Source organism: Argopecten irradians, chromosome 7 (genome assembly GCF_041381155.1).
Source record: "Argopecten irradians isolate NY chromosome 7, Ai_NY, whole genome shotgun sequence".
Lineage (NCBI taxonomy): Eukaryota > Metazoa > Mollusca > Bivalvia > Pectinida > Pectinidae > Argopecten > Argopecten irradians.
In genome coordinates, this window is record NC_091140.1 from 32025367 (window position 1) to 32048499 (window position 23133).

At 34.2% G+C, this 23133-nt stretch overlaps 3 protein-coding genes across 4 annotated transcripts; 2 read left to right on the forward strand and 1 right to left on the reverse strand.

The window, feature by feature from the left end:
* Positions 1-2586: 2586 nt before the first annotated feature.
* LOC138328160 (uncharacterized) lies at positions 2587-5325 on the forward strand. Its single transcript, XM_069274823.1, has 3 exons — positions 2587-3575; positions 3617-3684; positions 3730-5325. Exons 1-3 carry the CDS (start codon positions 2620-2622, stop codon positions 4245-4247), a joined length of 1542 nt encoding a protein of 513 aa, XP_069130924.1. The 5' UTR covers positions 2587-2619; the 3' UTR covers positions 4248-5325.
* Positions 5326-10288: 4963 nt separating this feature from the next.
* On the forward strand, positions 10289-12794 carry LOC138328161 (uncharacterized). Its single transcript, XM_069274825.1, has one exon. It carries the CDS (start codon positions 10884-10886, stop codon positions 11940-11942), a length of 1059 nt encoding a protein of 352 aa, XP_069130926.1. The 5' UTR covers positions 10289-10883; the 3' UTR covers positions 11943-12794.
* A 1105-nt stretch (positions 12795-13899) lies between these two features.
* On the reverse strand, positions 13900-21181 carry LOC138328162 (protein unc-50 homolog). 2 transcript variants are annotated; one of them, XM_069274826.1, is made up of 8 exons: positions 21061-21181; positions 20090-20378; positions 19608-19633; positions 18943-19008; positions 18491-18611; positions 17928-18067; positions 17072-17173; positions 13900-16527 (listed from the first exon to the last, which is right to left on the reverse strand). In XM_069274826.1, exons 2-8 carry the CDS (start codon positions 20329-20331, stop codon positions 16391-16393), a joined length of 834 nt encoding a protein of 277 aa, XP_069130927.1. In that variant the 5' UTR covers positions 20332-20378; positions 21061-21181; the 3' UTR covers positions 13900-16390. The 2 variants fall into 2 exon arrangements, with proteins under 2 accessions (XP_069130927.1, XP_069130928.1); XM_069274827.1 differs by lacking the exon at positions 21061-21181 and adding an exon at positions 20760-21003.
* Positions 21182-23133: the final 1952 nt, after the last annotated feature.

Here is a 23133-nt window from a genome sequence, read left to right on the forward strand (position 1 = left end):
GGCATTACTTCCGTTGATATGGCATCCCATTCCAAACCAGAAGGAAGGAAGATATTTCAGAAAGTACTACGACAATCTCAAAGTGTAATCTGTCTTTGTTTAATTAATTGTCAATATGTGCAATAAAATGCATATAAGATATTCAGATGTTTTTGTGTCTTTATGAACTTCTTGAGCCAAAGTCTGAAAAAGGATACTTTTTCGTGTTGATGGAAAATTCTGTCATAAATAATAGTGACGACATCAGGTTGAGAACACGGGTCATATAGCTAAATACTAGTTATCACCTACATGACTCCGCCTATTTCTAGACTTTTTCTTTCATGTATGCCTAAGCTTGATGGCTACTCCGCACAGGGTTAGCTGTACGGGCTGAATCATGGTACTGTTAGATGATTTGTCAGTCGATTTATTATCTTTTATAGATTTTGTCACCTTCCCTCAACGCTATTAATAACATCTACTATACGGGGCATTTCCCATTTGGTTAGTTAGATACATAAACCTTATATCCAGCTGTTATAGACACTTTCGTACTTTAAAGTTAATGTACAGAGATTTATAAAATCCTTTGCACCTCGTTATCTTCTTAACAACCTGGAGATGATAGCTTCCTTATACCACGCAATGAGTATGATGTAATGGGTATGACCAGATACCATTATCTTTCTAGCATGTTTTTCTGAATACAAAATAATACAAAAACAGGAGGTAGAAACCACTTGTTTTTAAAATGTAATTGATATTTATCTATTACTCACTTCCGTATCATCTGAAAACTCTAGATTCTAGAGCTGTTCTATGCCTACCTGACATACCACTTCAGTCATGCCAGATATGTGTTTTGGGAAAAAATTGAAATGGAAATTTCAGACCATTCATATAGAAATTGCACAACGTTTAGATGAATAATGTTTAAATACGAACAGAATATGCGACTTAGTACCAAAAAAAAAAAAAAAAAAAAAAAAACATTCCCGTGCATTGATTTAGAAATATTTCTGGATTGGCTCAATGTGACAATTACATGTTGACCGTCTGGATTTATTTCACCTCATCAGACGATAATTCGTACTTGAAATTGTGAAATGATTAACCAAATTGACATCAATGGGTTTTTCTTTTACATATTGTATAGAATACACATAAGCCTTTATAACACAAGCCTATTTGTGGTTCAGCATTCATTAATTCAAGAAAATCGGTTTATTTTGTTCAAATGTAAACCTTCTTATGGGAAAAGGTCATGCAACAGCGAATATAGATTAGTAATTCAACTCCGGACTGTTCATACTCTAAAACATACACATAAATGTTTTATCAAGTGGTAGATAATCACTTAATGTACTAAATAAGGAGACTTGGCACGAGGAGAAGCATATTTTTAAATGTCATCTTTGCGTTTTCTTTTTGTCAGATTTTCATATTAAGATCAACATTGTTCTGTTGTATACAATCATTATAAAGCTATTCAATACTACTCTTCATATAGTTAGGATAAAAAAGTCGTATTATTTCCGTACGATAACTTTATATAACTATGGAATTTTATTTCCATTGGATTAAAACTTGAGAGACCATTGATTCAAGGGACATAACCCTCCATCAGGTATATATTTAGGATCAAGCAAATTTTGCAACAGATAACGTATCTTTCACCAAGAAATGTGAATGGAACCATTAATAGTAAATGTTCTCTTGTCATCACTATCATATAACAACTTATCAAAGTAGAATATATTTTATTATAAGAGTAATTGATGTACAGCATTTAGAAATTATTTCAGATGTAACTATCATAAATAAGCTTGAATCAAAATAAACAACAGTGATATATCACAACTATACAACAGGATAATCATGAGTTTATCGTAACCGAGAGGAATAATTCTCTTCCAGAATACAAAGTATTATGTTTCCTGTATCCTTTCTGCTTGTGGTATCCTGGTCAATGTTTGATTTCAGTAAATATATGTTAAAAACTAAATAATTCATCTTCAACTTTCCATCTTGTTATCTATAATGAGCTAAATGTAGGCCGCCCTATGTTTCTTTTGAAACGCTTTTTAAAAAACATTTTGAGCCAGTATACACTGTAAATGTTTTGTTTGGCGTATAGCTACACTGTATACTGTAAAAGAAAACAGTTGGCGGTAATTCTATTTTGATGCTTTTTTGGAAGTATTCCGTTAAAATTTGATTATATTGATAAAAGTATTTGCTTGTTAATATAGTTATTATAGCGAATGCACGACTTTATCCTTGGACACACTTGCTGAAAAAAACAATTGAGGTCTAAACTTTGAAGCGCATTCACAGTAAATTGATATCAATATCAAAGGTTAAAGTAAAAAAAAAAAATGATGAGATTTTGCACACATTGAAAGGATTAGACATATGACAACGAATGTATGCTGACCGGATATACTTCATAATCACAGGTGATATCAGCGGGCCTTATCAGAGACAGAAAAATACATATCTAGCTTTGCGTAGCTTTATCACGCCTGCCTGATGTCGACATAGCAATGCATATCTGTTAAACAAGCACAGATAACAGTAAAATCCAGGATCTGATATCATCGATATGACTTCCTGGTCACCTAACAAGTACATAACATGGCGAGTGTCTGGTTTGTCTTCGTTCTGGTCAACATGGCAGGACTTCTGTATAACTGTAGTGGTATGGAGGTTACAATCAGCGATACTAACGTTACATGGGAACAGGCTACAACATATCCAGGTTGTAAACTTGCTGGAATGGACAGGGAAGGATTAGTTAACATCGATGATATCCATTTGTTGAACAAGACTGTATCGACAGACGCTTGGATTGGTGCTCACTTGAACCTGACCCAGTGGATCAACATCACCGGATGTTTTGAACAAAATAACAATTCAATGTCCAAATATTTCAGCCATGATATATTCCATGAATCGAATCCTGTTGAGAGTTGTTTTGAGAAATGTCTTTCGAATGAGTTCGCTTTGACAAGGACAGGGTGTTATTGTTTAAATGATACAACTTATGACAGAGGTTCTCCTTGCTTAGGACATGTATGTGGACAACATAACAGTAGTCTGTGTGGTAACAACACGTGTTTGTGTCGATATCAGACAGTTAATCCTCATCCTCTTAACGATATTGATGGAAACTGTATTGCAGTTCGTAAACGCAACAGTGACTTTGATTATATTTCTCAGGATTGCTCATTTAATAATACATTAATGTGCAGTCTTGAAAATCAAACTAATATTCAATTGTATGGAAATGGAAATGTCCGAGATTGGAATAGTGCCCTCAAGTTATGTGATCACAATAACCAACTGTTTCTAGGATTGAACAAACATACAACCATAACATTAAAAAGTAACCTTACATATTGGATTGGAATGTTCCGATTGAACCGTATCATGTGGGGATATTCCAATGCCAGTAGTCAAAAGTGTGTCGCTGTTGACATCAACACAGAACGTTTAGCAATGAAACTTCGTTTGCAAAACTGCAGTTCATGTTTACCAGTGCTTTGTGAAATGAACAACACTGACAATTCTTTTGATACTGCCACAACTACGTCACTCACACTCCATCAACATCTAATCTGCAAAATTATAGCTCTGATACAACAACGTCCATCCATACAACACTGAATGGCGACGAAGGTAATCCTAATACTTCCAAATGTATGACGTGTATTGGTGACAACAGTTCAGATGAGGGCTTAGCAGGTTCGTCTGATGTTCCTCTTCCTCCTATCATCGGCTCTGTATCAGGCGTAGTTATCACCGCACTCATCACATCCATCGTTTGTTTGATGAAACGTCGAAGTGGACAACAAAACGACGATCCAAACAAATTTAATTCTAAAATTGACGCAAATGTATCGCAAGCTTATATTGATATCGACATGTGCCACGGCAATAAAATGTATTCAGAAGTATATGAAAGTAACGTCTGTCAGATCCAGCCAAAGGTCGACCATACATACAATCATCTACACAGTATGCGTCGGGACGATGATGCCGTTAACGATGTGTACAACCATTTAGGTGGATTTGAATCACAGTATGACACTTTTGGCGATGACAGATTTAATGACGACGACGAGACGGGGGGTGATTACGATCGTATGAACGATATATCGGTCATTAATGCTTCTACTGATTGTGGGAACTACGACACTATGGCACGACTTGATAAAACTAACGGATTCATATCAGCAGACGATACCTATGACCATGTTTGATACTGTATAATTGTTAATTTCGCAGGTGTGAATTTTCTACTTGGAACTTGTTCGCGGGGGTTTACTTTCGCGAATCACCCTGTTGCTTTTGAAAGTGTCATTTACGTGACAGGGTATGCTATGTAAATCTATGATTTTTGAAAAAATAATCGGGGAGGTATTCAATTTCTCGAATTTGGTGGAATCCGCGAATTTAGCGAAATAAAAACCCCGCGAATATTAGTATCTATACATCATGTTATTTAAGAGTTACTATTTTGCTTTCTTCAGGTACTTAAGGTACTTATATCATATAACCCGGCGATAGTTTTCGTTTAAGTATAGAGTAATTATGATATTGATGTAATATAGTAATTATAACGATGATTATTTTTTATTAGAGTATGACAATGTACAAAAAATGTTTACATTATTGTTAACATTTATATTTGTAATTTCTTGTTACATTATATTAAAAACTATGGTATCAGTTATTTAATACAAACAAAAAAACAACTCAAGAATTAAAAGGGAACGACGTATCAAAGATACGTTAATATAGGAAACTATAGGGAACTATACAGTATGCTATTTTTAAAAGATTTTATTTTGCTTTGATCAGGTACTTACATAATACAATCCATATGATCTATAGAGATTTTGCTGGTGCAGCAGTTTTGCAAATATCAGTAGTGTAATATAATGTGAAACGATTTTAATTGTGCCATAGAGATAATCTATTGTGTCACCATGCGGACATCGGGGTTCGAAGACGGCAAGACCTAATGGCTGTCTGCGCTGGAATTTTCCAGCACATTTTGACGTTGAATGTTTTTAGAATTGTAGGTTGCTGTAGTTATTTGATAAAAAGCATCTCAATTCATATATGATGATACGAAAATCTTCTCGAAGACCCGCAAACATAAAAAACCCAATCATTTCATATCTCATATGTGAACGCAATGAAATTCCATGTCGAAGTGATTATCTATTGGACATTCATGCAATAACATGTTTTAAGATTATTTCACCAGGTGCATTGTAATGTCAATTTAACTGAAGAATTGATGAAAAACTGAAAAATATGTAAATAAAACTATTTATCTTCACGTCATTTGTAAGTCGATAGACACACATGCACGGGCGTGGTTACGATGCCTTTAGATATTTTAAAAGTTTAATGATTTAAAATGTGTCGACTGACCATAGAAGATTAACATTTCAGTATTGTCACCTCAAGAGGAGATGGTGGCCATGAAATGTTTAGCAACATCCATTGCTTTGTTTTAATGAAAGATAACATGGTTAAGATTCTATTGATTTAGCCACTTATTTATCGGAAATCGTTGAAAACATATCCTGCTAACCATCTCATATTATTTGTCCTTATTCAAACATTGATTCGAGAAGTTGAGAGACTTCCATGATATTTTTTCTAGAATTTTTAAGCAACCGGAATTTTACGTGGTTATATCTGTATTATAATTGTTGTTATTTAATAAATTATCTATAAAACCATGTTCGTCGATTCAGTAATGCTTTACTGAATATATAACTTTGTTAATTCAAAAGCTTTCTGTCATTCCTGTGTGGGCTTAAATCATCATAACTATTTATGTTATTTATGTCTTTCAATTTCCATATGCATTTTGTAATAATAATTTATTTTATCTTTTATATATTTTATATACAAAATGCAGTCATAATTCGGTCTTCACATATTAAAGAGTTCTCTCTTCTGCGGGTATGTTTCAATTGTGACGTCATAATTTTCTGAGCGAAATTCACATCGTTTTTTATGAAAGTATGACGTTATGGTCGCAAACACATGATGCCACAATCAATACCGACCTGCAAGGGCAGATAACTCTGTAATGTGAAAATACAGAATCCGTAAAGTCAGTAATTTTCACAGCTTCTCGGGATATTGGAGTTGTCGCGAAAATTTCATTTGCGAAAAAATAAGTAATATATAATTTGGTTTGATTAGTTTAACGTCCTATTAACAGCCAGGGTCATTAAAGGACGTGCCAGGTTTTTTGGTGGAGGAAAGCCGGAGTACCCGGAGAAAAACCAACGACCAGCGGTCAGTACCTGGCAACTGCTCCACATGGGATTCGAACTCGCGACCCAGAGGTGGAGGGCATATGGTAATATGTCGGTATGTCATCTTAACCACTCGGCCACCGCGGCAAAGTAATGTACACCATTTCGCGAAGAGTAAAAATTCATCAAATTTGATTTTCCAGTTTTAAGCAAAAATGAAAAAATTTCTCACGCGAAAATACAATACAAAAGAAAAAAGTATTTATGTCTTGGCATTTTATAATAATACTCAATCAATATATCAAATAACAGATAGTTATCTGAGAGACAACTACTACAAACCAGCATATTTTCGCAGCGGTTCATTTTGCGTGTCCATGCCTGACGACATTTTCATAACTGTTTGGTTTCGTTCGATTTTGAGTCATATGCTTATCTACTGTACATAATGTATATGAGCTAAGAGCATTTTCGACAGCTATTAATTTGCGCGATTTTTGTGTCATACGGAAATTTAATCGCACGCCGAGATAAGTTAGTGTGAAGTATGATACAGGTATAATGTGACGCTATCCAAATTGGAACACTTTTTGATAATTTAAAAAAAAATCTTACTTGTGCTTGAATCCAGATTTTTCCTTAATATTCCACAAATAGATACCTTTATCTTTAATTTCATGATTTGTTTACAATACAGAGGTTTGAAGCATGTTCGGCCCAGCCCTGTGTATCAGCAGGTTTGAGAACCCAAAATGGAACACCTCCTAAAAAAGTTTGATTAATAAATGCCCAGGCATGATAAAAATGTTTGAATCCATTTTTTTAGTTTATTCAAGTCACATGTCTTTCAAAAATATTTCCATTCAGCTATTGTTTTTCTTATTATAAAATACATGTATATGGTGTTTTCAGAGTTGTTGCACTACGTCGTTTCCTGGAGTTCTTCAAAATTTCATTATTTTCATTTTTAAATACAGATAATAAGCAACTGGAAAATGACGTATTAAAAAGCTATTTTTTGTTCAGGACAGTTATTGTTAGTTTAGATTGTAAACTGAAAAATCAGTATCACATAATTTTTTTTTTTTTTTTTTACATTTTGGGTAGCGTTCCAAATTGGGTAGCGTCACGTTATATACATGTGTGTCTTAAATTAATCATGATATCACATTTACAAAGTATTTTCATTTATTGTTCTCCATCGCGCTTTGATATTAAATTTTTGTGTAAAATGCTACATAACCATTGAAATAAAAAGAAATAATTACTATGTTTAGGTGTTTTTATTTGAAACTGTGGTAAGTGTTTTGTTTTCTGGGAACATTATAAACTAGCCTTATTTCCATTGTCATCATTTACGTGGTAAAGTTCACCGCTGCTGATTATTTAATTCAAACAAAAGGATTAAAAGGGAAAGATGTATTAAAGTTACGAAATACAGCCGGTTTGGTGTTCATGGCATGGTGATAGATTATTAGTTGTCACCTGAAAGAAACAAAATGTAAATGTTGTAAACTTTCCCTAGAAACCAAACCATGAACTTCCTGGTGATTTTGTGTGTGATCCGATAAGTCAGTGGAGATATCTATAGTACATGCTGTAAATAGTTAGGATTAGGCAAGACAAATATTGCACAGATATGATTTTATCTGATATGAGAATGACAGATTTTCAATATCCACATGCATGTAAAGAATTTATTAGGGCAAAATAATCAATAAAATAACAAAACTGCAATTCATTTTATTTTTTAATATTTTTGTTATTATTATTATATTGTTTTTTAATAATTTTTTTATTCATTAATTTTTTTATTCATTTATTCATTTTTTAAAATGACGGATATTCGAAAAAATACACACTTGGCTTTGATGTGATTTGTGAAAAGGACCATTAAAGAACAGTGCCTACCACGCCAGAAAGGTGAGAGTTCTCCGTCATAGAATCAAATAGTGTAACTCAATGTCAAACCCAGGTTCAAACCTTTAAAACAAGAAAAAGATAATTGAGCTGATAATATTTACCGTCAAAATTTAGTTACTGTGCCAATCTTGGTGGGAACCAAAAGTGTGAATAAATTGCTTGCAATGAGTTCTACAAGCATACTGTATTATGTAACAAGAGATCCCAGAGGGATCTTGGCGCCCACCTAAGAACGATCTTTGTCTGACAAAGGAAAGATGGATCTTTTCTCTGCTTTTCAAGCTTTTACTACATATTACTACACATGAAATTTGAGAAAGATCCTTTGACTACTTAACAGATATTTAACAGTAACAAACTTCAATTATCAAAATCCAAGATGGCTACCTGTCGGCCATCTTATTCACTGATCTGTCCTAAAATGCAATATGCACAACTAGACCCCTAGAAGAACCTGCACATACAATTTGAGACGGATCCCTTCAGTACATTCTAAGATATATCGGGGAAAAACTTCAATTGTCAAAATCCAAGATGGCGTCCTGTCGGCCATCTTGTTGATCGATCGTTACCAAAATGCAATATGCATAACCAGGGACCTAGAGGAACCTGCACATGAAATTTGAGACATATCCCTTCAGTACTTTCTAAGAAATAGCGGTAACAAGCTTCAACTATCAAAATCCAAGATGGTGTCCTGTCGGCCATCTTGTGCACCGATCGGTCCAAAAATGCAAAATGCACAACTAGGATCCTAGGGGAACCTGTATATGAAATTTGAGAAAGATCCCTTAAGCACTTTTTGAGAAATAGTGGTAACAAACTTTAACTATCAAAATCCAAGAAGGCCGCCAGTCGACCATCTTGTTGATTGATCGATACCAAAATGCAATATGCATAACCAGGGACCTAGAGGAACCTGCACATGAAATTTGAGACAGATCACTTCAGTACTTTCAAAGAAATAGCGGTAACAAGCTTCAACTATCAAAATCCAAGATGGTGTCCTGTCGGCCATCTTGTGCACCTTTCGGTCCGAAAATGCAATATGCACAACTAGGGTCCTAGGGGAACCTGTATATGAAATTTGAGAAAGATCCCTTCAGTACTTTTTGAGAAATAGTGGTAACAAACTTTAACTATCAAAATCCAAGATGGCCGCCTGTCGGCCATCTTGTTCATCGATCAGTCCCAAAATGCAATATGCACAACTAGGGTCCTAGGGGAACCTGTATATGAAATTTGAGAAAGATCCCTTCAGCACTTTTTGAGAAATAGCGGTAACAAACTTTAACTATCAAAATCCAAGATGGCCGCCTGTCGGCCATCTTGTTCATCGATCGGTCCCAAAATGCAATATGCACAACTAGGGTCCTAGGGGAACCTGTATATGAAATTTGAGAAAGATCCCTTCAGTACTTTTTGAGAAATAGCGGTAACAAACTTTAACTATCAAAATCCAAGATGGCCGCCTGTCGGCCATCTTGTTCATCGATCGGTCCCAAAATGCAATATGCACAACTAGGGTCGTAGAGGAACCTGTATATGAAATTTGAGAAAGATCCCTTCAGCACTTTTTGAGAAATAGCGGTAACAAACTTTAACTATCAAAATCCAAGATGGCCGCCTGTCGGCCATCTTGTTGACCGATCGGTCCCAAAATGCAATATGCACAACTAGGGTCCTAGGGGAACCGACATATGCAATATGAGAAAGATCCCTTCAGTACTTTCTGAGAAATAGCGGTAACAAGAATTGTTAACGGACGGACGGACGGACGGACGGACCACGGACCACGGACGAAAGGCGATTTGAATAGCCCACCATCTGATGATGGTGGGCTAAAAATGAACCTTTTCGGGAAATCTATTTAGATCTAAAGTCGAACGATATATAAAGCAAAAGTAATTCATTGTTAAATACCTGAGATTTATTCTATGTAGTTTTATCTATTTTATATCACATTTAACTGCACATGTCTAAGAGCTATTGTCGAGTCACATTTTTCTCACACCAGGAATAGAATTGTTATCGCACAAGATAAAATCACGTGATTTTTTGTAAAGTGTACATTGCTCAATGTTATCTAATAAACACATAGACACATTCTTGGTAACTTATCATTTAAATTGTAAAGAAATAGCGTCCGGTCCGACAAAACCAACATGCCTACCTTCAAAGTTATTTCTCTGGCATGGATGCTGCTTATCGTCTGTTCGTATGTGGTGGCGCCTATACCTATAGCTACCACATCCATGAACAGGGACTGTGTGTCCGATTTTCCAATGGTGGAAGAAAATAGAGGGCGTAATGAAAGTTTGAACGATAATCAACATGAAAACTGCGAAAAGGAGGATGTTTGGATAAATATGACTGGATGTTTTAATGGCGATCTTGATTCATCGCAGAGAAGAATTTCTCTTAACGACACTTTTATAAAGGACCATGTTGTTTATTGTTTTCAAGAGTGCTGCTCAGAGAATATCTTCCTTACTTCTACCGGATGTTATTGTGGACGACGAATAAATAAATCAGGTGATTCCCCTTATCGAATGGCGGGCTATAGCAGGAAATGATGGTGGTGGTTATAGTGATGGTGGTGGTGTTACAAATATCACGAACAAGGACCATGAGTGTATTTGTGGCTATGAGAAAACCAACATCACTACGAACGGTCCCGAAAAATGTATGTCAACAAAGATTGTTGAAGGGACATTCATGAACATTGCTGAGAACTGTGATAGAAACATGTCTTCTTTATGTACTACTACACAAAATGGAATTTATGTTCTGCCCGATAAAAAAACAAATTGGACGAATGCGTTCTATTCTTGTGAAAATGGCCAATTTTTTGTTGGAGTGAAGAATAGCAGTAAGTCAACCTTTAACGCCAATAACAATAACTCATACTGGGTGGGAATGTTTCGCATAGAATTACTAAGAACGCCTTGTAAAACATCAAATGTAAGCATCAAAACCCTTATTCCTCAAACTAGTACTCAACCATCTCTGTCTACCCCCTCTAATGCACAGGAACATACAAGCTCATCTGATGTCATGAAAACGCAGTTTATGCTGTCTGTACCATCAACTCATACACAGCAAACGACCATATATCAAACGTCATCAAGTTCTCCTGTCATGAATGTAACTACGAATGATGCAAATAATGAGTTTCCTACACTTGTTGTAGGAGCTGGAACTGGTGGGGCGGTGTTGATATTCATCGTATCGTTGACAATGGCGTTCGTTATATATAGGAGAAGAAAAACAAACAGAAATGGAAATCCCGAAGGAGATTTCCGTGAGTCTTTTGACAACAATTCAATCAATATGCAGCAAACTAGCGCAGCCAATAATGATCATATTAAGTATGGAAGGAATACAGAATGCAATAACGAGCGTGAAAGAGCCACAGACGGAGTGTATAACCATCTGAAAGGATACCAAAATAACAGGACGTCCGTCGCGTTCAGTAACAGTGCTTATGATCACGTGACTCCGTATCGGATTACGTCACAGACGGTTCGTGATGACAACACTTACGACAACTTTTCAAAGAAAAAAGAACGCACGGTATATTCTGGTGATGATTACAATCACGTGGTACGACATAGTGATACGTATGATCATCTAGGGAAAATGGGAAACGTTACCATGGATGCAGCGTCAGAAAACTATGACCGTGTCAGTGGTAGATTCCTTAAATCCCCGGATCAAGGATTTATAAGTGAGAAGGATTCGTGACTGTCTCTTTACATTACTAAACACCACGCGAGACGCCCATGATCCGGGAATAAAAACCATTTTTCACAACAAATACTTATCTTATCGAGTCAAACGAAACACCAATGTAAAATTTATTATATTTCACAACGTTTATAACTTGATTTAAGGACAGAAGATTAAGAGGATATATCTTAAATTGTCGTTAAAAAAATACGACAGCTCACGAAATGACGGCCCGCTTCAGAAAGAAAGACGGTAACCCTCGCACCCGCAAGCTACATCAAAGGCTGTGCCGGCGGATATCAAAGGAAAATCAGCCGTCGCCCAACGTCACGGTCAGTGCACAAACACAAAAGCTCCTGCCTTGTACTCCCCCAAAACCCAGTGTCACTTATCCTTCTCATTTACGTCCTTGCCCCGGATGAACAGAGCAAGCAGGCTACACATTATGACTTTACTCCACGATGATTAGTTCGTTTTGATCTGCAAACGTGACAACGCAAATTAATAAAAAAAAATTAAAGTACAAAGGTTTGTTATTCCAACTACACTCTAGAGCTTCCTGTTCGTGTGTGTGCGGTTTTTTTTTTATATTATTATTATTATTTGTTTGATTTGGGTTTCTTTAACTTTATATTTTGTTTATCCTTACATTGTCAATTGATTAGTGATTTGTAGTATTTCAAGATTTCAACAAATTCGATCGTTTGAATATGACAAATGGTCAAGATCAATCATTCTAATTAAGTCTTCAACCAATAAAGGTATTTTCCCAAATGATATATCATTATCGTCCTCAAATAAGAACTGAACTCATCACATTTATTTTTATAACTTTGCAGAAAAGAAATAAAAGTAATACGCACAGCCTATTTTACAAACGTTGTATTTCAAGAATTATGAGAATCTTCTCGCAAATAAGACACCCCCCATCTAGTTTCTACATTCCCCTTGATGACTTTTCGACGATTCAGAAGTCATGTACAATGTAAATATTTTGACACACTTAATCACTCACTGTAGACATTTTGTACAATGTAACTCATCAGCCCAGTACAATGTATATAACTAACCAAATATCAGTGAGTGAGTTCAGTTTCTCTGACATTTCTTAATGTAAAAATTCTCCATAGAAAAGCATTACAGAACTTCAGGAAAAAATCTTTAAAATCTGAAGTTAAGGAGCTTCAATAATGTTTTCCTAAGTTTTAAGTTATGGAATGTTGATGAAACTGGGTCCTGATGTTATAGTGATGTCATGGATTGATTTTGTGACTTTTAAGGAATTAGAGGTGTATTTCTTTTTGAAAATCATATATGTGCGTATATGCATATTAATGCCAACACTTTAGAGCAATTTCATGATATTGGGAATTTAGAAGAATTCAGTTCAGTCAAAAACATATATTAGAGAGATAGGCAATCCTGCCAGTTTTACTGTCAACAGATGTACCACTGTATGAGCTTAGGTTTTTTTTCCCTATTCTCCTAAATACAGGAGGGTAGCTTTGATATTTTCAAATGATAATTTTCAGGTAGTTTGGGTAAAATTATGGGAAGAAAACAAAAAAACATTTTAACTTAAATATCAACAAAAGAAAAATGCACTTTGGTTTTGATTTTCGAGAAAAGATGCTCATTTTCTTGTTAACAAAAATCAAGCTGAATCAGCTTTATCTGAAAACCGGTGACATCAGACAATAATGAAATGTTAAAATTTATATCGATGCAAATGCCTTAAACCCGAGGTCCCTCTGCCTTCAGCAAAGACAATGAAGGAGTTAATGTTTCAATTCTCTATTAATATATACGTACATACATGTATGTGACTGGTTCAATACTGCTTGTCTAACACACATAACCATTCAGAAGGTCACCTAATCTGATAAGTAATCAAAAGCATAAATAATGGCAATAATATACAGGTCATCAAGAAATTCATCTTAGACCATTAAAGAGGTAAAAGTAAATTCAGTTGTTTTGATTTTTATGACAATTTTATTTGAAATGATGAAAGTATTGACCCTCTTTATACTTTTGCTCATTTACATATTTACAAACTTTATACATATAATGAATACATATGATACAAATGTACATTACTAATATTTCTTTTTATATATGCTGTAATCAAATTATTAAAATCTGGCTACATAAAATGCACTTACCATGTACATAGCATTTTTGTCATTGACCAACATGTCGCAATCTCTTATTTTTTTTCATAGCTAGGCTAATATGGACCACACAAGCTTCTTACATAACCCACAAAGCAAACGAACAGTACACAAACTTATAAACTATAATCCAATTTTAGAATGTCATTAAATATCTAATTTAGATTAAAATCACGTCACAAGCAATGTAGCAATTTCTCATATCTTTCACCCATTCATGATCACATATTAATTGTGGTCACAGGTCAAACTTGTTTTTCATTGTCTGATGAAATCTTGAATTCAGTACTGTACATTTTAAATTGAACAGTCGGGCAAGGATGGCTAAAGTCGGTAAAAATGGTGTGAATGTATCCAGTATAATTTCTTATGAAATAGAAAAATAAAATCTCTCGTCAAAATCTGTCTGCGTACAAAGAAATTTATTTAAACTATAGCAATCCTAAAACGTCCTCCCGGCTGACTATGTCCGTGGTTACATTTCAACGCAGCCTCGCTTTCAATGCTTTCAACTTTCTTTATTTCAATGGTCAGAACTGGGAAACGTAAGCAGAACATGACTGTCGTATTGATATGTGAGAACTTTTGGAAGGCCAATGAAGGCATTTAGACTGGTTTTCTTTGCCCGACTATTCACTTTAAGGATTAAGAATAAGTCCCACATTGGAAACTAAAATCTATCCTGGATATAATCTCATTAAAACACACTTCATTTTTACTTTCATACTAATTTTTACTTCAAGCAAATCATCATCATCATATAGAACATAGTGTGGTATCATTGAGTTTCTAACGTTTCATTTTTTAAAATATACAATCTTAATGTTTAAAGTGTGGTATCATTGAGTTTCTAAAGTTTCATTTTTTAAAATATACAATCTTAATGTTTAACCTACTTTAATGGATTTTATGAATATCACATTCCAGAATGGTTCATTGTACCACACTTTTGCAAAAATAAAAATCAAACATTTCTTAACCAACCCTTCAATTTCTGAAAGAGTGAAGAACGCTTATAAACACATATACAAATGTATATCAGTTACTAACCTATCCTTTTGTATAAGATTGGAAAGGATGCTTGAATCCCGAGGATCTTGTTTGGGAAATTTGATTGGTATAACATCCTGTTAACAGCCAAGGTTATTTAAGAATGTGCCAGCTTTAAGAAGTGGGGGAAAGCCGGAGAACCTGGTGGAAAACCACTGACCAGCAGTCAGTACCTAACAACTGCCCTCATATCAGATTCAAACTCATAACCTAAAGATGGAGGGTTTGTAGTAATATGTCAGGACATCTTAATAACTCAACCACTGCAGCACCTTATGAATGATATACCAGAGTTTTGCAGGAGAGGAAAATTGGGGCCCACAGAGAATAACCACTAACCTGTGTTGAGTGTTGTCAGTACCTGGCCATAGCCTTATATGATCCTTTTTAGGAAATAACAAACTATACACATCCTCATGAATTTGGTCAAAATGTAAGAGACGGTGTATCATATATTCAAAACAACTATATATTGAATAATACATAGCTTAAACAAATAGTGAACATCTAAATCTGAATTGTGAAAAATATGCAACATAACATTATACATAATATAAATATTTTATGAATATGTCTTTCAGAACTTTATGTAGATTCATTATTGCAGCCATACATATATATAAGTTAAACTGCAGATTATTGAAATCATTCATTCTCACAGATACACACAACTCAAAAATAAATACTCTTAAAGGATTTAGTTGATAATAATAACTGCTCTAGATTCATTGATATTCCAGATATTATTATCACTATCACCATATCCACCCCTGGACTATGTAATAGCAAAACTTAATTGTGCAGAAGATGAAAAAATTTAGTTTGTTTCTTTGATGTAGATCAAAAGAAATTGATTGATAGAATAATGTTACCAGTACAGTTGACTTTGAAGTTGGGCATCTCTCCAGTGTTATCTTCAAAAACAGTCTTTGTAGCCATGTAACTGGTCAGGATTTTTTTCCTGTAATTCTTGTAGACAATAGTCCACAGGTGGATGTAATGACAGTGATAGTTGCCCCTGGAGCATCAAGGATGCAGATGCACTTATTTCAGTAAATATAGTTGTCCTTTTTGAAAATCAAATTTCACACAATCTAAATGTATAACACAAAACAAATAGTTTAGAAAATACTCCATGAGGATGTGCTGTACAATGTTTGCAACACACAGAGCATCCCACCACTAGGTGGCACTGTTCTGTCTTTACACAATTCTCCACCAAATGGCGCTTTATAGCTTTTATGTGACCCGGTAATGATAGAAATTACAAAGTCCCCGACTAAAGTTCCAACCAATCACAAGCGAGAGAATGTACAGTAGCACAACCCCCGTCAAGGGAAACAATAATGTCCGTGTGTTTCTCAAGAAAGGCAGAGCTGCAAAAAAGAAGATAACATATCATTAATAATGTCTGAAATTATTCTCTATGTAACTGATTTTTGTCTACATAATATTAAAATTCCAGGTGCAGCCTAATAATGCATTGACCATTCACCCCTAGAGACACTTTTGAACTCTTCTGATTCAAACGCTGGAACAGTTCAATATTAATATTCAGGGGTGGATAAGTTAAAATGACATGATTAAGAACTTTCTTTATTTGTCCAGTAACAGTCAATCATTCCCAGTTTAATATATCCAGAAGTATATTCCAATCATTACACAAAATGTTGCACATGTTTACATCCAATAAAAGTGCACATTACAGAGTTAACTACCCTTACTATTTGAGTGCAGTCATGAAATAGCTATTATCTACTCTTACTATATCATGTTTTCATGAGTGCAGTCATATTTTTCAGAGAAAACTTATTACTTTTTTGCTAACAAAGTAATGATGTCACAAGCAATATCTAACTCTGTGATATGCCAATACAAGAGTAAGAAATGGAATAACTTTTTGATCGAAAAGGTACTCACCACTGTAGCCTAAAAATGTGATGTAGACGTAATAAAATATGGCCACCAGCCAGAAAGTGTTCCCTATCAGTAATCCTATAAAATGATCCTGGTATATTAAAGCTGAAAGCAGAAAACAAACAACATTACATATGTCCTTGGCAAGCAAATGCACATTCGAAAATACAGCAGAATGTTTTAATTTGAGAAATTAAAATAGTATGAAAACATTTAAAGTCTTGTTTATCAATCCATTAGGAACTTTCGTTATTGGCTATATTGATTAATAAGAATAATTTTCAATGCATAAGTGAAACTTGAAACTTTTTCTTTGAAAAAAAAAACCACAAAGAAAATGACTTTAACCAGATGTGACTGTCCGTTACATTTAGAGAAACATCACACGTCTTTTTATATTTTCATACAAAGATATCACCAAATAATTATAGTACAATTAAACCTATAATCTCAAACAACCCGTCTCAAAATTTTAACGTTGTAGTCGGTCTCAACCAAACTTTTTCTATGCATTCAAGTACATTTAACTGAAATTCTCAGCTAACTTAAATCTTTAATATTACTTTTGACGTCTTCTAAGCTACTTCACTGTATATGTGCATATATAAAAAGCATCTGACGATAACATATTTCATAATATCAGAAAAATGTGTAATTTACAACCAGAAAGTCAAGCTAATTACAGATAGATTTTTAGAAGAGCAAAATGATGTATATTTTGAAAAGCAATATCTTAATGTTGTTTAAAGCATGCTTACTTTTCGTTTAGAAAAAGGAAAAGATATGTGTACACATTCTTATGACGAAAACTAGATACAGATTTACTTACGGACGAGAAACTAGATACAGATTTACTTACGGACGAGAAATATCAGCTGAAACAAGTGAAGGATCATAAGGAGAGGAAAGAAAGCGTTGAGATGTACATCAAAGGCATAAGCCCACTCCACATCTTGTCCGCGGGGTGGAGCTAGGATCATATATCTATTGGTGACGAACCTGTGAGGAAAACGTATGGAATCAATTCATTAATACACTATGTTATTTGTAAAATGCTCAAAACTCAAGATTTCTGTTTAGACATGAATGTACCGGCCTTTAAATGAAATCAAAACAGTATGGGTTGTGACAATATAGACGTGATAGACATCCATGGGTAAATCTATGTAATCCTCTGTTTCATGAGGAAAACAACTATTTAATTCATTAAACAATCAATTAATAAATGTTATGAAAATTATCTCAGCTTGGTGTTTCATATGTGATTTCAAAATACATGTACAAGATTTGTAAATTTAAACCTTTCAAAACAACCTGTAGGTGAGCGGAATTAAGATTTATTATTAAAATAAATTTTTGAATGTTTCCAAACTTATTGCATGCAAAACCTAATATTCACAAGTGAAAATGCATCAGGCTTACCAGAATAATGTAGCTATAAGTAGGCCCACTCCGACACAGTCCACAAAGACAACCCACAATATAAACTTGATGAAACCAACGAATGTTAGTCCCAAAACAAGGGCAAATCCTATGGAAGATGCTGCAAGTGAAAATATACCATATGTCATTTAACATCGCTTAAGTTTCTTAATTCAGATGTAAAACATTTGTCAAAGAAGACCATAAACTGTTGATAACACTTTCATTGTCCTATTAACAGATACTAAGGACATTTTAGGAGGACGGATGACATGACCAGAGTAAGTTTTGAATTTTTACAAAACATAAACCATTTTTTTCATAATAGTGTATTTTTAAAGGCAGATAAGTTTATACTGGTTGTATGCAGAAATGATATGCCCAGTTTATCGATCGGGACGATTCACAGTAAATATGCATTAAGATTTATAATCTGTAGCTAGGATACTTACCAACCAACCAAAAGCTTAACAGTACTAGAAATGCTGGATCGTCTCTGGCCCACTGGTCCTTTGTGTCTGCAAATAGTAAATGTATCTTATAAAATGCATGTCATAAATATCTAAAATTAATTAATAATAGCATGTCAGTAACATAAATCTAAATTTTATCTTTTATATTATGTGTTTCTAAGTTTACCAGTCAAACTAGGAACCTTTCTTATCAACCACCTCCAAATAAAGACCATTCTGTTTATAAGACCACTTCTCTAGGGTTCCAAATTAAATGACCAGTTTGAACACAATTCAATCTGTGTGTAAAAACCAACTGGCTATAAAGACTATTTTCCCTCTGTCCCTAACTTGAATGGTCAGACCTTTATAGACAGGTTTGACTGTATATCTAAATTTATAGATAATGTCATAATTATTATGTACAAAGGTACTTACATTCTACCAATCAATCATTTATTAATAAAGAAATCATATAAGACTTCATTAATTTTGAAGATTTTTCTGTTTTTAAAACATTTAATATTTAATTATTTTTAAGACACAAATAGCTTAAACTTAGGCCTTAACAGATATAGATAATTTAACAATACACATATATATATGTACATGTATAAAGCTCTAGAATTGAAACTGATTTAATTTAATATGAAACAGATACTTACGCTTTCTGTATTGAAAGTTTCTGTATCTGTAAAAATGAAAAATGACATGTGAATTTAAGTTGGCTTATTATTAGATGTATCTTTTAACATCAAGCAATACATCAAAATCTATATTTATCTCAGAAGTTCAGATCACTGAAAAAGTATTGGAGGAATTATTCCATGACTTAAGGTAATATAGTTCTCAATTTTGTATAGATAACTATTTTGAGAACCAACAATATATTTTTTCCAGATCTATGAATATATCTGATCTTTGAATTGATTTCCTATTGAGAAAGGAAGATAGGAGTTTTCTGATGCATTTCTCAAATTTTAAAATATTCATTTTATCTGAGGAAGACCCCATCTATGGAACACCCAGTGCAAACCCTGCATACTAAAAAAAATGTATCCGTGGAAAGTCATTCAAAACTCAATCAACTTTAACTAAATATAAGATCATATAAAACTAAGCACAGAAAGGCATTGATTATACTTACACTTTTTGTGGGGATACGAACAAGTAGATCATCTGCCAAAATGCATATTCAAAGTCCATCTGACGGAATTTAAACAAACGTTTGAGATATTTTTGTCTCTTAGCTGTGGCAGTAAGTCTGCTGTCATTTTTAGAGCCCTGCCTTGAAAGTCTTGATCTGTTTCCATCATTGTCCTGACTAAAACTTGATCCGATTGATGAGGTCGGAGATGTGGGTGGAGAAAACCTACTTGTATCTGCCATATTACTGTATTTTTCAGCCTTAATTGATCATCTCGGGAGAATCATGTCTATACAAAAAAAAAAGAAAAAAATACATTCATGGAAAAATGATTCAGTCCCATGATATATATATATTTTTTTATTACACTATCCGGGTGCTCTAGATCTACCGATCAGTTAATCATTTAGTAGTGGAAAGAACTAGGTTGATCAGACATATATCAAGTGATCGGTAGATTACCTGTATAGTGTTCCAAGGTTCAATCCCGAGCTAGCCACTATATTTTCTCCTTTCTTGATACCAATTATTATATCTGGTACTAGATCTACCTACATTGAATTCATTTTGACAAGACTTGAGCACTTGAACAATTCACGGTTTAATTTCCTACAAACCTCAACGTTTTCATTACAAAACAGGTTTTATCATAAAATATAATGACACTCACTGTGCAATGTATACGGGTACAGTTGATAAAAACAAAACATGGGCATCGTAGAAAGCATTACAAAATATGCAGTGTAAATGAGTAATGATTGACTTCAGTTTCGTTTACACGTTGTCAATCCAAATCACAACTTCCGCTATAAATATTCAACGTGATTAAGTTCACATTTCAAGACACAATACGCATTATTTATATATCAAGGAGAGCAAATGCATAAGAATATATCATATATGTTGTTACTTTTTCTGTTTATGTGGTTATTTAGCAGTGAAGTTGATTTACGTGAGAGTGACAATCTTACCTTTACCGGAAGTGATACTGTTGTACTAATCGTTGTCACAGAGACGTTTGAAAAGGATCATTCGGAGCACCTTGCAAATTTCCCATTACTTTTTTAAAAAGCATACACTAGTCATGCTCGATTTAAATTTGCCAAGTTTTTAAACCGGATATTTTTTTCAACTCTGATTCAAACGCAAAAAAGTTAAAATAGATCTTTTGATGAAACCTCAGTAGTAACCGCTTGAATTTTTTCTTGCTATATCATGGCCCTAGTCATTTCGTAGCACGAAATATGGCTAGACAAACCATTTTTATACTTTTACTATGTTAGTCCACGCAAGGACGTATATGAGTACATGAGATGGAGACCCATGCAGGGAAATGTCACTCATCATAGTAATCAGAGTGAATAAAATTTGGAATCCCCCATAGCATAGGGATGCTACCAGTCTTTCTCATTTTCATGAACAACTTCGTTCACATGAATATACAATGCATCAAAACAGTACTAAAGCTGACCAGTTATGGCACCCATGTTCATCAGCCTACGGTCTATAAACGGAGCGTAGTGATGTATCCGAGCGTGCTCAGACCCCTCTTGAGCCTTGAACCAACATTTTGTATAATTTTGAACTCGCACCCCATAATGATCGTACCAGTGCAAAATGCAAGAATTGGAATGGTACAGCACAGGCGTCTGTGGGTACAGGGATCTGAGATAGGTACAGATATAATTAGGGACCCATCAGAGCACAGGGAACTGGCACGATCTTTTTATATATTATAGTATCAAGGGTATGAACTCGGCGGTAGGAAAACGGACCCATCAAGCACAGGATATCTTACCTAAAGGCACGATCTATTTTTATGGCTTGATATATCGTGAAATTTAACAGTATATATACGCTTGTGGTGGTAAACAAGTACCCATAACTGTGTTCATCTACAATCTCCTTTGGAGGTGTCATGACCCGTACTTTGTACTTTAGAAAAAAACATCGTGTAGCTCACTTACTTTATCCGTCACGCCATGTATCAGTATATATTCCTCTAGGAACGGAACGCTTCTCGACTTTACTTTATCAAGTGTGATAGTAAATAATTTCTTAACTTTTGCTTAAAAGTTACAAGGGATGTGGAGTGTGGTTATATCAAGTGGTAGATTATTCCAAGATACAGCTCCAGAGTAGCTGAATGACTTTCTCATTGTCTCTGATTGTAACTTAGGTAAAAGGAGTTTATTTTCTGTAGCTGATCTGAGTTTGTACAAGCAAGAATTTTGACAAGTTTCAATAAAGTACATATATAATCCGGTGTCATATTATGCAGTGCTTTATAAACTAAAATTACAGTATGATATTTTAATCTGAGTTCAAAAGGGAGTACTTTAGCTTCTTTAAAAAGGGACAAACTGTCAGATAGTATTTGGTTTTTATCTAGCATTATTCTAAGAGCTTTCTTTTTGTAGTTTTTGTAAATAATGATTTATTTGTTGTTTTGTCAAACCATTACCCCAGACAATAGCGGCATAATCTAAAATTGGTAAAATGTAGGAATTGTAGTAAATTTTCCTAGCTTCTCTTGGTAGATAGCTTTTCATTTTTCGTAGTAAAGCAATTGCTATTGAGAGCTTAGATGCTACCTTTTTTACTTGTTCTGACCAGTTTAAAAATTTATCTATGTAAATACCTAAGACTTTCTGACAATTTGAATGATTGATATGTGTATCATTTACTACTAGATGGATATCCATTCCTGCTAAATTTTCCTCTCTTACACCCAATAAGCATACTATTTGTTTTTTTGTAAATTTATGTTCATATTATTTTAAATTTGCACCACCTAAAAAATGTTTTTAATATCTATTTGAAGGCTTTGTTCATTTTCAGGTAATGACTTATCAATTTCAGGTAATGTACTGCCTTTTGTGTAAAGTCCTTATCATGCACATACATATCAACATTACATTGTTTTAACATACATTGGTAAATGCCATTAATATATAGATAAGAAACATAAGTGGACCAAGAATTGAGCCCTGAGGTACACCTGTTTTTTACATTAATATTAGGAGAGGATGACATACCATTTG